This window comes from Heteronotia binoei, chromosome 2, assembly GCF_032191835.1.
Source record: "Heteronotia binoei isolate CCM8104 ecotype False Entrance Well chromosome 2, APGP_CSIRO_Hbin_v1, whole genome shotgun sequence".
NCBI classification, from domain to species: Eukaryota; Metazoa; Chordata; class Lepidosauria; order Squamata; family Gekkonidae; genus Heteronotia; species Heteronotia binoei.
In genome coordinates, this window is record NC_083224.1 from 55,800,487 (window position 1) to 55,814,360 (window position 13,874).

The window sequence follows — 13,874 nt, forward strand, 5'->3', positions numbered from 1 at the left end:
CTCAGCAGGCAATTTAATGGGAATGACTATGTTCAAGGGAAAGGCCGCAGATGCTGAGCTTAAGTATATGAAGTTCCACATAGCTAGAAAACATGGAAGCCTGTAGCCTAGAAACAACATGCCTGTGGGAAGAAGCCACCTTCTACCACCTTCTCCATTGTCAGGAATGGTTTGTCTGTGGCTTGCTAAGAGATGGTTCAGCAAAACAATACAGGGGTGAGGTGTGCAGAATGGGCCCAGGAGGAAAAGTGACTCATGTGAACATGACTGTTGTCTCCTGTACTGTAAGAAGACTTCCAGAACAGAACTATAGCACTTGTCTGCTTCTCAACCCAGTAAACAGTTTTTTAAAGGACCACAATCATACATTTTAAGAATCCTGTTTTCAGTCAGTAGCCATGTATGTCATCAGGAGGCTGCAGTAGGGAAGGGCTTCTTCTGACGGAGCTCTGCTCATCTAAGCGGCAAAAGAAAGCTATTTTGTCCCCTGCCCCATTGCAGCCATCCTGGACTCACATGGCTACTGTGGGTTCCATGACCCTAGAAAAACTTCCCTGAGGGAGGGAAAGAATGCCAAAAAGATTCATATCTGTCATTGCTTTTCACTGACAGATCCCAGAATCCACCCCTTGGTACATGCGTGTGTGTTTCGTCTTAAGTGTCCCAGTGTTGATATGTCTGATTGTGTCCAGCATGAGATGATTTGAAGATTTTTTTGGTTTACTGCAGGCAATATTAGTTGAATTCTTATTCCATCCTTGTTTAGGGTTTTTTTTGGGAGGGGGGGAGGTTCCTACAACATGACCTTAAATGCTGTACAGCACAACACAAGTGCTTGAGAATAAAATGGTTATTGCTGGTGAGTGTCATTCTACAAACCATTCTATGATCTGCAAGTGCAAGTTTTTAAGGAATGCAATGTTTCTATGACTCCAATGTCAAATACTCCTCTTATGGAGTGGTGCGATGTTGCTATCAAACAACAAAGCTATGGTCACTAGTTTTCCCCAGGCAACCATCCTTGAGTTCAAACCTTGTTTCTTCACAACACATCATCTGTGTGTACAACCAGTCTTTTCTTGTATACTTCCCAAACGTCACGTGTTTGTGAACTGGGATAGAACAGAAGTCTCCTTACTGTCTTAGTCTGGACTTATTTTCTGAATTTATACGTTCTTGGATAGGGCAGAGCATCCAATGATGTGCAACTTGCAGAGGCTTCAGACTTTCACTAGAGAAAGCACACATTTGGTTTTCATCCTGCTTCTAGCAAGGAAAGCAGGACTCTAGAGAGCCAGTTTGGTGTACTGGTTAAGTGTGTGGGTTTTATCTGGGAGAACTGGGTTTGATTCCCCACTCCTCCACTTACAGCTGCTGGAATGGCCTTGGGTCAGCCATAGCTATTACAGCAGGGACGGTGGCTCAGTGGTAGAGCATCTGCTTGGTAAGCAGAAGGTCTCAGGTTCAATCCCCGGCATCTCCAACTAAAAAGGGTCCAGGCAAGTAGGCATGAAAAACCTCAGATTGAGACCCTGGAGAGCTGCTGCCAGTCTGAGTAGACAATGCTGACTTTGATGGACCCAGAGTCTGATTCAGTAGAAGGCAGCTTCATATGTTCATATGAGTTGTCCTTGAAAGGGCAGCTGCTGTAAGAGCCCTCTCAGCCCCACCCACCTCACAGGGTGTCTGTTGGCGGGGCGGAGAAGATATAGGAGATTGCAAGCCACTCTGAGTCTCTGATTCAGAGAGAAGGGCGGGATATAAATCTGCAGTTGTCATCATCTCTTGGTTTTTTGGAACAAGAGGCTGCTTGAAAGCAAAACTGCTTTTTCTTCCCACTCTTCCTGCTTTCCACCCACCCCTAGACCTGGTTTGTATTGGATTTGGAGCTTCGGGCTCCTAGGAATAATGAAGGGAGGCCTCAGATCCTTGAACAGCTTTGTTGCTAATAGAGCTTCCAGCTTCTCCCACCTGTAGAAGCACTCCACTCTGCTCGTCGTTCCTTTGATTTCATGCAGATGGGAAGTCTAAGCACGTCAGCCACTTGCACATCCTCTGGATGAAAGCCAAGGAAGCTTCCTGCCCTGGGCTTTCTACTCAGAAGCTTCATAGGAAGAGCTGTTAGATACTAAGAAAACCAGCAGATATTCAACTGGATTACTGAATATTCCATCTGTATGTCCTCTGTCCAAGATGGAATGAAACACTACATGTATCCTGGACATCAAGACCTTTTTCTGATCAATTTTTAATTGTTATCCTTTAGGCAGATCCTTCTAACTTTCCCTTATGGTACTTGTTTATTGGTCTCATGCTGGTATTCATCCTTAGATGGAGGCTAGGCAATAATCTTTTCCCCTGCCTTCTTTTTTTCCCTGTCTTTTATAGTTTCACTGTGTGCATGTGTTCATACTTTGAGTTATAACTGGATCTCAGCTGTAGTATTCCCAAAATAGGAAATAACTGATTAGTTTTCCCCATCCCCAAATCTGAAGCCTCTACAAGTCTGTGGGTGGAAGGAGACACCACCAGAGATACCTTCTTGTCTTACAATAAAGAACTTTCATGGCTAATGTTCACATTGCCTCCAATACTTACAAATGGGTCAGAGACTTCTGGTCATGAATACTAAGCTTTATTTACTAACTACAGAGATGATAAATGACTGTTGCAGCCATTTACATCCATACCTAGGCAGATGGAAGAGGAGTTGCACTGCAGCTTCATTCTTCATGCTACTAAGAAAAACAAAAAAAGACTTTATTCAACCTCAGTTGCATTATGCAGCATTTTCATAAACTCCTGAAACCCTCCCGCTTGGCTTTTCTGAGATTATTTCTTTTTGGTTAATTTATAGCCCTTGGAGGCAGTTGCTGATCTCAAAAGTGGCCATAACATCTCTGCAATGATAGCATCTTGCTAAGAAGTTCACAATACGATATTGGTTCAAAGCCGGTTTTGGTGTGCTAGCTTTTCCCCTAGCATCCACAGGATGAATCTCATCTTCCTCTAGCTGTGCTCTTACCTTCAGTGTTACAACCTCCCTGGTGCGAGTCCGCAGCTTGTTCACTTGTGTCTCAGCAATGTCAGCCCTTTCCTCAGCATCATCTAGCTCATGCTGTACCTTCCGGTATTTCACCAGGTTGGAGTTGGCCTGCTGTTCCTATAAGCGGAAGATGGAATTGGATGTAGACAGAAGCAAAACAAACATGATGTTTAGAAAGGAGACCACCGTGGCGACAAGGGACTATGCGTGGTGATGAAACATCATTGTGCCATCTGAACACAGATAGATGGGCTTGTGCACAGACAGCTTAAGATGACTTGCCCTAAATGCTGTCCTATCTGAACATCCATGAGTTGGCATATTAAAGACTATCTGATGACTAAAAGTGCTGTCATTAATGGTCCTTGCAGGGCCAAGGGGGTCCATGAGCAGAGACTGGCCAAAACAAAGGCTTCCCCATGCAGAGTTATACTTACTGCCTCTTCAAACTGGCGCTTGTAGCTCTTGACTTTGCTCTGCAGCTTGTCAATCAATTCCTGCATTCGTGCCAGGTTCTTTCTATCCTCTTCAGTCTGAAAAAGCAATTGTTAGGGGTCAGCTGGCTCAGCTTTGTATTATTCTCAGCCCTGCTCTATACAAGTTTAGCCCTGGCAGCTTCGCTTTTCACAGAATGAACATGATATCTTCAGCTCTCCCTTTCTACTCTAGGAGCACCCGATGTTTTTCTGCTGAATCAGCAGAAGGTGCCTTGTGAAACACAGCGACTCTTTTCTTCCACTCTTCCTGTAGTGCTTTCCCTTAATCTCTCCTCTTCTGCCCATCCTTCCTAGGGCATTATGCATGGATGCAGTAGACAGATGTGCATTGTGGGCAATCGAAGTTAGCTCTTATTCTAGGTCTTCCCTTTGCTCAAGATGGCACAGAAGCAAGAGAGCTGGAGAGTGCTGTTAATAGATATATGGAATTGGAGAGGAAGAAATGAAATAGTGACTGTACCTGGTAAGTCAATTCCTTGATCTTGCGTTCGTATTTACGAATACCCTTCTGAGTCTCTGCAAACTTCTTTTGTTCAACATCTAACTCTCCTTCTAGCTCTCGCACCTGAAAAGGGAAGGGAGGAATGAGTAGTTATGGGTCCCCCCCCTCTTTTCTGGCTTGCAGATCTAGAATGAAAGATTGAATTGCCACAAATATCTCTCCCCACACGCACCCCAGTGCACCTGCTCTACAAGCAGAAGATGGCTAACAACAGCAGCAATATTTTTAAAACACTCCAGGATGCCTGGCAAAACTGGCCTTGAGAAAAATGGCTGCTTGACCCGAAAATGGCAAACAGCATTTCCCTGATCATGTAAGAAAGGCTGATGCAACCCTTCCTACTGGTTCACAATCCTTCCATTAGCTGTTTTGGTAACCATATAGGGGACCATCCTAAGCTGGAAGTCTGAGGCTTTTGTCTCTTGGAGACTGTATGCCTTGATTCAGATGTTTGCTCCACAAATGGAGCAAACATTTTTCCATTGCTGCAGCAGCTGATAAACCCAGTAGCTAAGGGGCTATTACACAGCATGTTTCCTCACATTTTCCCTGCCCCAGTCACTGTGGTGAAGGTCATTGGCCCCATCTGCACCATCAGGTGCTTTTCCAGGGTTTTCTTAAATCAGCAATTGTCAAATTGTTACAGCATTATCACAATTGCTTTGTCTGGTTCTCTGTTTAAGGGTTCCTTAGCTAACAGTCCTGCTCTTAAATTCTTCTCTTGAATGGGTGACTACACAATTTTTCTGATAGCAATAAGTTTAATTTTTCTGTTGTTGGACATGAGCCCTTTGGTCTCTTATAAGGTAGCACTCTTTGCATTAACAGCCAGGAAAGCTAGAGGAAAGGCGGTTCTTAGGAACGCAGCCTATTGAGATGCAAGGCCATTAACACTGTAATAACTGAAACTGGAATTTGTAAATTCTGTTTACAATTTTAATCTGGGGTGTTTTAGACATTTTAGATAGTTGTATAAATGAATTTAATTCTTAGAATTGAATTTAATAACCAAATGTGTATTTTAATATGTTAGGGATTTAGCTTTGTTATTTCTTTTTAACTGTAACAGCCAATGGCCATATACAATAAACTGAACTGAACAGTGAACTGAATGGGTGGAGTCCTTTCTCAGAGACAGAAGTGCAAAGACTGGGAAACTCATCCAGACAGACCAATCTCTGAATTCCAAGCTTTCATTTCTTTTAGAAGCAGTAAGCCCCTATTTTAGCAAAGATATCTCTACAAGGAAAAGGAGACTGACTTTTTTAAAATGAAAGTTGGGCATTCAAAGAACGTAATATATTGTTACAACAATTGCAGTGCTTATTATAGGTCAACTGCTGATTGCAAAAAAAGAAAAGAAAGCCCCAGCATGGAAAATGGTGCCTGTGTAGGCAAGATTGGACAGATCTGGATTTTCCCATATCCAGAAATATTCCAGTAAAGCAGGTTTGGGAAAGATTGCACGAAAGATGGGAAAGCCTAGGAGGTGAATGGGAGAACTGGGGGTGAGGGAATCCTGCTTCCCAACAGTATCCAAGCTGGGGCGGGGGGTGGGGACACCTGTGTGTAAGTGACTTCAGTGACAATGTACTACACTTTATTTCCAACGTGTTCTCTTTCTTGCATGCACCATGATTTCTGGAAATTATATATGTACTGCAATTCATTATCTTAATTTGTAACATGAAACATTGTCTGATAAAGCCTCTGATATGGTGCAGCTACAAGAGACTGATTTGTACCTCCCCCTAGGACTGTCCTCAGTGAGCTTTTTCCTAGTGAGAACAACTTATCACAAAAAGAACTTAGTAATGCTAGGGGCAATTTTGATCAGGACTATGTTGTATTCTGTGTTAGAACCCAGATCCTGATACATTTGGAAATACTGTCATATTTTTCTCTGGAAAAATTGAAGGATTGGGGGTGAATGTGAACAGAAGGGAAGAAAGTCAAGGCAACTAGAGTGGGTCAAGTTAAATCTGAGAAGCTGGTTTTCATTTCAGTCTTGTGATTTTTCCTGCTTGTAGCTTTAATGGGCATAGAGACCTCATGGCCCCTCGGCTGTGAGAGAAAGTGACTATAGGCATAGTCACCACGCCATCTGTCTCATACCTACCCTGGCCTCCAGTTTCTGGATCTGCTTCTTGCCTCCTTTGAGGGCAATCTGCTCAGCCTCATCCAGGCGCATCTGCAGATCCTTGATGGTCTGCTCCATATTCTTCTTCATCCGCTCCAGGTGGGCACAGGTGTCTTGCTCCTTCTTCAGTTCTTCTGCCATCATGGCTGCCTAGTAGCACAAAAGCCAAGGTGCTAATTGTGAGGCCCCAGAGTAATCCTGGTTTGCTAACATCTGCAATCAGGCTTGCTAGTGTAGTCCAGAGCATGCTAATATAGCTTAGCCACAATCGGAAATGACAAGCATGGTTTGCTGCATAATGGTACTTGAGTCTTTATTATCCATTCAACCAGCCTATCACAGATCCTCCATTTTTGCAATGGCACCACCCACCCTCATACTGAAACTCTTGGCTCTTTCAACTCCACTTCACCTAATCAGTTTGGCCCTGTGTCTTGGTAGGTTCTGTACATACATGACTGTGTAACTGCAAGCTGTTATCTCAACTGGCAGTGCCTGGCTCACTATTTCAGCCACTGCATCGATTTTACCAAGGCTGGATGCATCAGTGTCTAGGGTGCTGCATCTTAGCTAACCCTATTTGTGACTGCCTTAGCACTCCTGTACGCTTTGCCTAAATCTTTTCTCCCTACAGCAAACATCCTCAATTTCTTCTTTAAAATTCGTAAGCATGTGCACCAGGACAATGCTAGAAAAGTAAAGCCTCTTCCCTCTGTTTCAATTCCAACTAGTCCTCCTACAACACATAATAAGCTATGGCACTGAGGTAAGACCAGCCCTGGCCAATGATTACCAGGAGAGAAGTGCCCTGATAAAGGTAGAATAAACAGCCAACTATGTCTAGGCAGGACTGCTACTACATTTGTTTCAAGGATTTCCAGTTAAATAACAGAAGTGAGCCAACGTTATGGACCCTCTCTCCCGCGTGCCCCCCCAAAAAATTCAGAGCTTGCTATCAAAAGTTACATCTCCAACTCAACATCATCTGAATGTCAAAATTACTTTGTCATTAGAATTTGACCTCTGATTTTTGCTGATTCAATGTCACCTTTTCCCAATTAGTTAGCTGTCCAAACTATTGGATAATGTCTGCCAGTGCTTGTTAAATAAAATATTGACTGTTCCCAGTCACGTACGATCAAATGTAGACTAATGCCCTATATCACCTGTCAGCTAATGCCAAATATTGACTTGTGTGTCAAAGAATGTCCCTAGATTTTGCATACTATCAGATGTTGATTGCTGCTGCCAAAATCAGGGGATATCAAATGCTGATGCTAAATATCAAATACTTGCTTATCAAGTTGCAGGAAGGGTGGGAAGGAGTGTGTGGAGTTTGTTTCATTTTCCTATCTAGGGATTTGTTAGAGATAATGTACTCCTTGTCACATGCACATACTGCTCTGTTTGTATGATCACCCCCCACTTTTGGTCCCTTACATCAGTAATTGCTTTTTTGGCCTTCTCTTCTGCATTTCGACATTCCTGCACAGCCTCCTCCACTTCAGTGCTTAGCTGGGAAATGTCTGACTCCATCTTCTTCTTCTGGTTAATTAGGCCTGTGTTCTTGAAGAGAAAAGGACCATGATAGATTAGACAAGTCAAGACAGGCTACTGGTACACAGCAAAAGGAAGAGTCAGGTGCATGTGGTGCTTGGCTGATGAGAAAGCTGAGCAGATGCTACAGTAACAGCTACTAACCAGTAGAGAACACTCTGTTGTGCACTGTGCGGAATCACTCTTCTAGTACAATGAGGGATGCTCATAATAGCAGTATTTGCCAGTTTGGCTCATTTTCTGCTCACCCAATGGCAAGCAGGGAGCTGATTTTTCAACAGGCTGTTTAGCTGCTTGCAAGCAAAGAGCCCAACCTTGTCTGTCAAGCCACTCCCAACCTTGTCTGTCAAGTATGTTGTAACAGCATGGTGCAGGGCAATGCAGCCAGCAGCACTTAATGTGCTTGAAAGAGTTACTCTATGGGCCTTTGGAAGTCACCCCAAAGAGACAGCAACCTTCTTATTAATTGCATGATCATGTAGCTTTATCTTATGAGAGAACATGATGCAGCAAGATTTCAGTTTCAGCCTCTGATTCACCCCCTTGAGAGCTTGCAGTTGCTGCCTTCCTTGTAAAGTGGCCTGTGGTCTCACCTGGGAGTGCAGCAGATTGACTCTCTCAGTGGCCTCTAGTAACTCTTGTTCAGCCAACTTCCTTCCACGTTCAGCCTGCTCCAGAGCTGCACGCAACTCCTCCACTTCAGCCTGCATCAGGTTGTTGCGCCTTTCCAAAGCAGCTGCCTGCTCCTTCAAATCATCGTTATGACGCAAAGTATCATCCAATTCTATCTGCAAGTCCTGTCAGGAGCACCAAGAAGAAGAGTCACTGGTGTAGAAGAAACAGACAATACCTGGAAGCAACCTAGAGAAGGAGGAGAATCTGCCTTTAACAGTTACTTGGATAACAGGCCTACTTAAGGCCCTTTCCCTGAATAGTAGAGCCTTATCTCAGAGACAAAACTGCATAGACTGTGGAACTTATGAAGAGAGACAGAGAGATACAACTTTGTAGCAGGTCCAGTGAAAACAAGGCCCCGTCTGAGTATGGGACAGAACTGACCTTCATTTGGGCTTGGAGTTGCCGCACCAATTTCTGAGACTCAGCAGCCTGGCGGTTGGCATGGCTCAGCTGTATCTCCATCTCATTTAAGTCTCCCTCCATTTTCTTCCGCAGTCTGATGGCTTCATTCCTGGCTTTGGCTTCTGCATCTAGTGAGGCCTGCATGGAGTCCATGGCCCTCTGGTGGTTTCGCCTATAACCGTAAAGAAAGAACATGTCTGTGGAGGAACCACCTGACTTGGGGCTTTGTTTATTCTACAGGGCTGTCTTTTCTGAAAAGGCAGCCAAAGACCCACATCTACCCACTCTTCATTGCCCTCTAGGGCTTTATTCAGGAGCCCACCCAATATGTCCAGTTCCTACCTCAGGTTTTCAAATTCTTCATCCTTCTCTGCCAGTTTCCTATCGACATCAGCCTTGATTTGGGACAGCTCTAACTGAATACGAAGAGTCTTGCTCTCCTCATGCTCCAGAGCCCCCTATAAGTGAAAAGAGATGTAGCATTTAGTGACACACACACCAGTGAGCTGAGGACTGATGAAATAAGGGTGGCTGAAGATTAAGACCCAAAGATTTCTGGTACCTGTTGGGAGCTTCAGGCATATAGTAGCTTAGAATGGCCTTTTTTGATCACTAGATGCCACTGTAGAGCTGCACAGACTGCCTACTTCCTCTCTGGAGTTCCACCTGCTGAGACTCAAGGCTGGAATACAGCCAGAATCAACAGCAACAGGAGATGGATTATATGAATTAAAGAGAAAATTTGTGAAAGAACCGCATGGTAAAGGGATGCTGCTTCTAAGTATTTATGGCCCCTTCATCAGCGCTATAGATGAAGCTGGCAATCCTTCTTCATCTCTAGTATTTTCTTATCTTAGGCCCAAATCTCTGCCACTTCCATCAGATTATGAAGTGGATTCTGTCCAAGGCCACACCTCCAACTTCTCCCCACAACTGAGACTCTTACCTCTGCCTCCTCCAGAGCAGCCTGGATCTCGTTCTTTTCATTCTCCAGGCCTTTCTTCAGCTTTTCTAGCTCATGGATGGTTTTGCCACTCATGCTGATCTGATCAGTCAAGTCAGTGATCTCCTCTGGTTGGGAAGACAGAGAGGCAGGAATTACAGGCTTGTCTGGGGTCAGGTTGGCCTTACTTATCACAAGGGATGATTTATATTTGCCACAGGCTTTGACCCTCAACCTGCAATAACACAGCCACACCAGCAAGTGTCCTTACTGTTAGAAGGCTATGATCTGTGATCACTCAGTGTGCCTTTTCCAGCATATATGGATTAATCATGTCAAATAACTGTATGGTAGGTAGGCCTCAGATTCAGCAGGAGCTCACAGGAGTGCAGCTCCTGAACCTTTCTGATGGCCCCCCTTCCTCATCTCCACCTACCTTGTCCATTGAATAGTAAGTGCAGCTGGATAACAATCCCTGGATTAGGAGAGCGGACAGACAGACAGCCGCCAAGAGCTTTGCCACACCCCCAGCAGCCCTCATTAACTCCTGGAGAGGCCATGCCACCCTTTCTCCGCTTCTTATGTGATTTTGGGCAGTGGGTGGCTTGCTGGCCTTTTGACTGGGGTGTGGGGGGAAGCTCAGGAGAGCCCCAGAAGAATGAGGCCAGCTTGGGCTGGCTGGATCTCTAGCCAGCCCAAGCAGGGCTCACTCACCTGGGGCTCTCCTTTCTTGTATTGGGTTGTTTTTGGCTGGTGGCGGGTGGGGGGGGGGCCTTCCTCAGACTCCACTCCCAAAATCTCCACTTCCAATATTTCCTGGTACATGACTGATCACAGCACTTTTTGATTTGCATATGTTGGTATCCATGTGTATTTTATCATTAGTACAAAATGCATATACCAAAGTAACTAAAGTCCTTTTTTTGGTACATTTGACTTCATTTGTGGGGAGAACACACTTCATGTGATCCTCTTGATATGCACAATCATCATTTTGCCTGATGGGCAAACATATATATATTCCACAGTTCTGCTCAGAGTACACCAGTGCAGAAAACACACATATTTCCCCAGACAAAATGGTAATTGTGCATATCAGGAGGGTCATGTGTAGCACATTCTCACCATCACATGATCAAAAATGACTGAAAATGGTTCCTTCTCCACAAACATTAATATAGATAGTTGGATCCACTTAACCTGAAAAAGGCAGATAAAACAGCTTTCATCCAGTTTTCAAGTTTTCTTTGCCTTGTTCTATGCAAGCAATTATTAATCATAAAGTGAGACTAGGCAAATAACTATAAGCCGAGTCTAAGATACCACAGTCATAAGAACATAAGAGAAGCCATGTTAGATCAGGCCAATGGCCCATCCAGTCCAACACTCTGTGTCACACAGTGGCAAAAAAATTTATATATATATACACACACACTGTGGCTAATAGCCACTGATGGACCTCTGCTCCATATTTTTATCTAAACCCCTCTTGAAGGTGGCTATGCTTGTGGCCGCCACCACCTCCTGTGGCAGTGAATTCCACATGTTAATCACCCTTTGGGTGAAGAAGTACTTCCTTTTATCCGTTTTAACCTGTCTGCTCAGCAATTTCATCAAATGCCCACAAGTTCTTGTATTGTGAGAAAGGGAGAAAAGTACTTCTTTCTCTACTTTCTCCTTCCCATGCATTATCTTGTAAACTTCTATCATGTCACCCCGCAGTCGACGTTTCTCCAAGCTAAAGAGTCCCAAGCGTTTCAACCTTTCTTCATAGGGAAAGTGTTCCAGCCCTTTAATCATTCTAGTTGCCCTTTTCTGGACTTTCCCCAATGCTATAATATCCTTTTTGAGGTGCGGCAACCAGAACTGCACACAGTACTCCAACTTGTATTTGTACCCGGGATTCTTGGCCCCAATGTGCATTACTTTGCACTTGGCCACATTGAACCGCATCTGCCACGTTGACGCCCACTCACCCAGCCTCAACAGATCCCTTTGGAGTTCCTCACAATCCTCTCTGGTTCTCACCACCCTGAACAATTTAGTGTCATCCGCAAACTTGGCCACTTCACTGCTCACTCCCAACTCTAAATCATTTATGAACAATTTAAAGAGCATGGGACCCAGTACCGAGCCCTGCGGCACCCCACTGCTTACCGTCCTCCACTGCGAAGACTGCCCATTTATACTCACTCTCTGCTTCCTATTACTCAGCCAGTTTTTGAGCCACAAGAGGACCTGTCCTTTTACTCCATGACTCTCAAGCTTTCTAAGGAGCCTTTGATGAGGAACTTTATCAAAAGCTTTCTGGAAGTCAAGGTAAACAACATCTATCGGGTCTCCTTTGTCCACATGTTTGTTCACCCCCTCAAAGAAATTTAACAGGTTAGTGAGGCAAGATCTTCCCTTACAGAACCCATGCTGAATCTTCCTCAATAACCCGTGTCCATCAATGTGCCTACTCATTCTGTCCTTGATAATGCTTTCTACCAACTTTCCCGGTATTGAAGTCAGACTGACTGGCCTGTAATTTCCTGGATCTCCTCTGGAACCCTTTTTAAAGATGGGGGTGACATTTGCTACCTTCCACTCCTCAGGAACGGAGGCAGATTTCAATGAAAGATTACAGATTACAGTCCTTAAATATCTGTATATTCTGTGCTAAAAAAACCCCAAATCCTGGATTAGGAAAACCTGATCTATTCAGCCTCTACAGAGGTATGCAAATGAATATGTATTTACTTATTTTTGATAGTTTATTCTGTGTCTTTTATTAATGAGGAGAGCAAAGGGTTATTCAGATTAATGAAGCTGCTCCCGCTGGCCTCTTTTCATTGAGAAATTCTGCTCAGCCTCTCTCTTTATCTCCTGAGTTCTATGGTCAAAGCTATCATGTAGCACTAAGGGATGGAGACTTGCCTTTTGAAACAAGAAAGGCATCTGTACATAGCGGTAACACTTGATACAGTCAAAGATGACACACACAGAATACCTTGCAAGTTCTTGTTCTCTCGCTTTAGGGTCTCTAGATTTTCCAGGGACTCCTCATAGGCATTCTTGAGCTTGAAGAGCTCTGTGCTCAGACTGCGGGACTCCTTCTGAGAGGATTCCAGCTCGGCCTGAGTCTCCTCATACTTCTGTTTCCATTCCGCGATGATACGGTCAAAGTTACGCTGCTTCTTGTCCAAAGCAGCTGCAGCAGAGTTGGCTCTCTCCAAGTCAATGGACAGGTCCTCGATCTCTGTCTGCAGACGGTGCTTGGTCTTCTCCAGAGAGGAGCACTTGGCATGTGCTGCTTCCACAGCCTCCTCAGCCTCCTGCAGTCGAATGGCCAGCTTCTTCCTGCAAAGGGACATGAAATAGCTGCAGCCATGTACTTTTGAGACACTTCCTCTCTCTTATTCTCTTCCCACAATGCACAACTGTACCACTTAATTATCAGGGAATCTCTCCCTTTCTTTTTCATTTCCTAGTAGGATCCGAAAGCAGTCTACAGTGCACCTTTCCTCCATTTAAACTTACAAAAACCCTGTGAGGCAGGTTAGGCTGAGAGAGTGTGGCTTGCCTAAGGGTACCCAGTAAGCTTCCATGGCAGAGTAGGGATCTGGTCTCCCAGATCCTAGTCTGACACTCTAACTGCTGTACCACACTGGCTCCTTCTTTTATAAGAAACAGCAAAGGTGCCTTTGGACACCCTTGGAATGCCAAAGATGGAAAAAACTGCTTAGGTTCTGGTGCCTCAGAATTTTAGTGGACATGGGGACTTACTTGGCTTCCTCTAATTCCTCTGTCCTCTGTATAGCATCAGTCTCGTATTTGGTCCTCCACTGGGCCACTTCAGCATTGGCCTTTGACAGAGACCTCTGGAGCTCTCCTTTGGCCTCCACTTCCTCCTCATACTGCTCCCTCAGAAGGTCACAGTCATGGCGGGAAGCTTGTAAAGCATGAGCCAAAGCATTTTTGGACTAGAAAAATTGAAATCACAAAGGTTAACATTAAAGCAAGGCAGGAGCACTTTGTGTCTAAAATATTCACCCTAATGCTGACAGGAGTGTTTTTCAAAGGAGCAGAGATAGACATGGCTTTCTAGGAGTATAGCTGCTTTCTGA

General features: G+C 44.5%; 1 protein-coding gene across 3 annotated transcripts in view; it reads right to left on the bottom strand.

The window, feature by feature from the left end:
- Positions 1 to 2,619: 2,619 nt before the first annotated feature.
- Positions 2,620 to 13,874, bottom strand: part of MYH7B (myosin heavy chain 7B) — a 61,120-nt gene continuing 49,865 nt past the window's right edge. For 2 of the 3 annotated variants that reach the window (XM_060231008.1, XM_060231010.1), the window contains 12 exons: positions 13,534 to 13,730; positions 12,758 to 13,107; positions 9,769 to 9,893; positions 9,165 to 9,280; positions 8,802 to 8,994; positions 8,336 to 8,539; positions 7,626 to 7,751; positions 6,165 to 6,335; positions 4,004 to 4,108; positions 3,484 to 3,579; positions 3,026 to 3,163; positions 2,620 to 2,735 (listed from right to left, as the gene is read on the bottom strand). In XM_060231008.1, coding sequence (XP_060086991.1) covers positions 2,724 to 2,735; positions 3,026 to 3,163; positions 3,484 to 3,579; positions 4,004 to 4,108; positions 6,165 to 6,335; positions 7,626 to 7,751; positions 8,336 to 8,539; positions 8,802 to 8,994; positions 9,165 to 9,280; positions 9,769 to 9,893; positions 12,758 to 13,107; positions 13,534 to 13,730 — 1,833 coding nt within the window. In that variant the 3' untranslated portion in view covers positions 2,620 to 2,723. Of the gene's footprint in view, positions 2,739 to 3,025; positions 3,164 to 3,483; positions 3,580 to 4,003; positions 4,109 to 6,164; positions 6,336 to 7,625; positions 7,752 to 8,335; positions 8,540 to 8,801; positions 8,995 to 9,164; positions 9,281 to 9,768; positions 9,894 to 12,757; positions 13,108 to 13,533; positions 13,731 to 13,874 lie in introns of all 3 variants that reach the window. The other variant, XM_060231009.1, reaches the window with a different exon arrangement.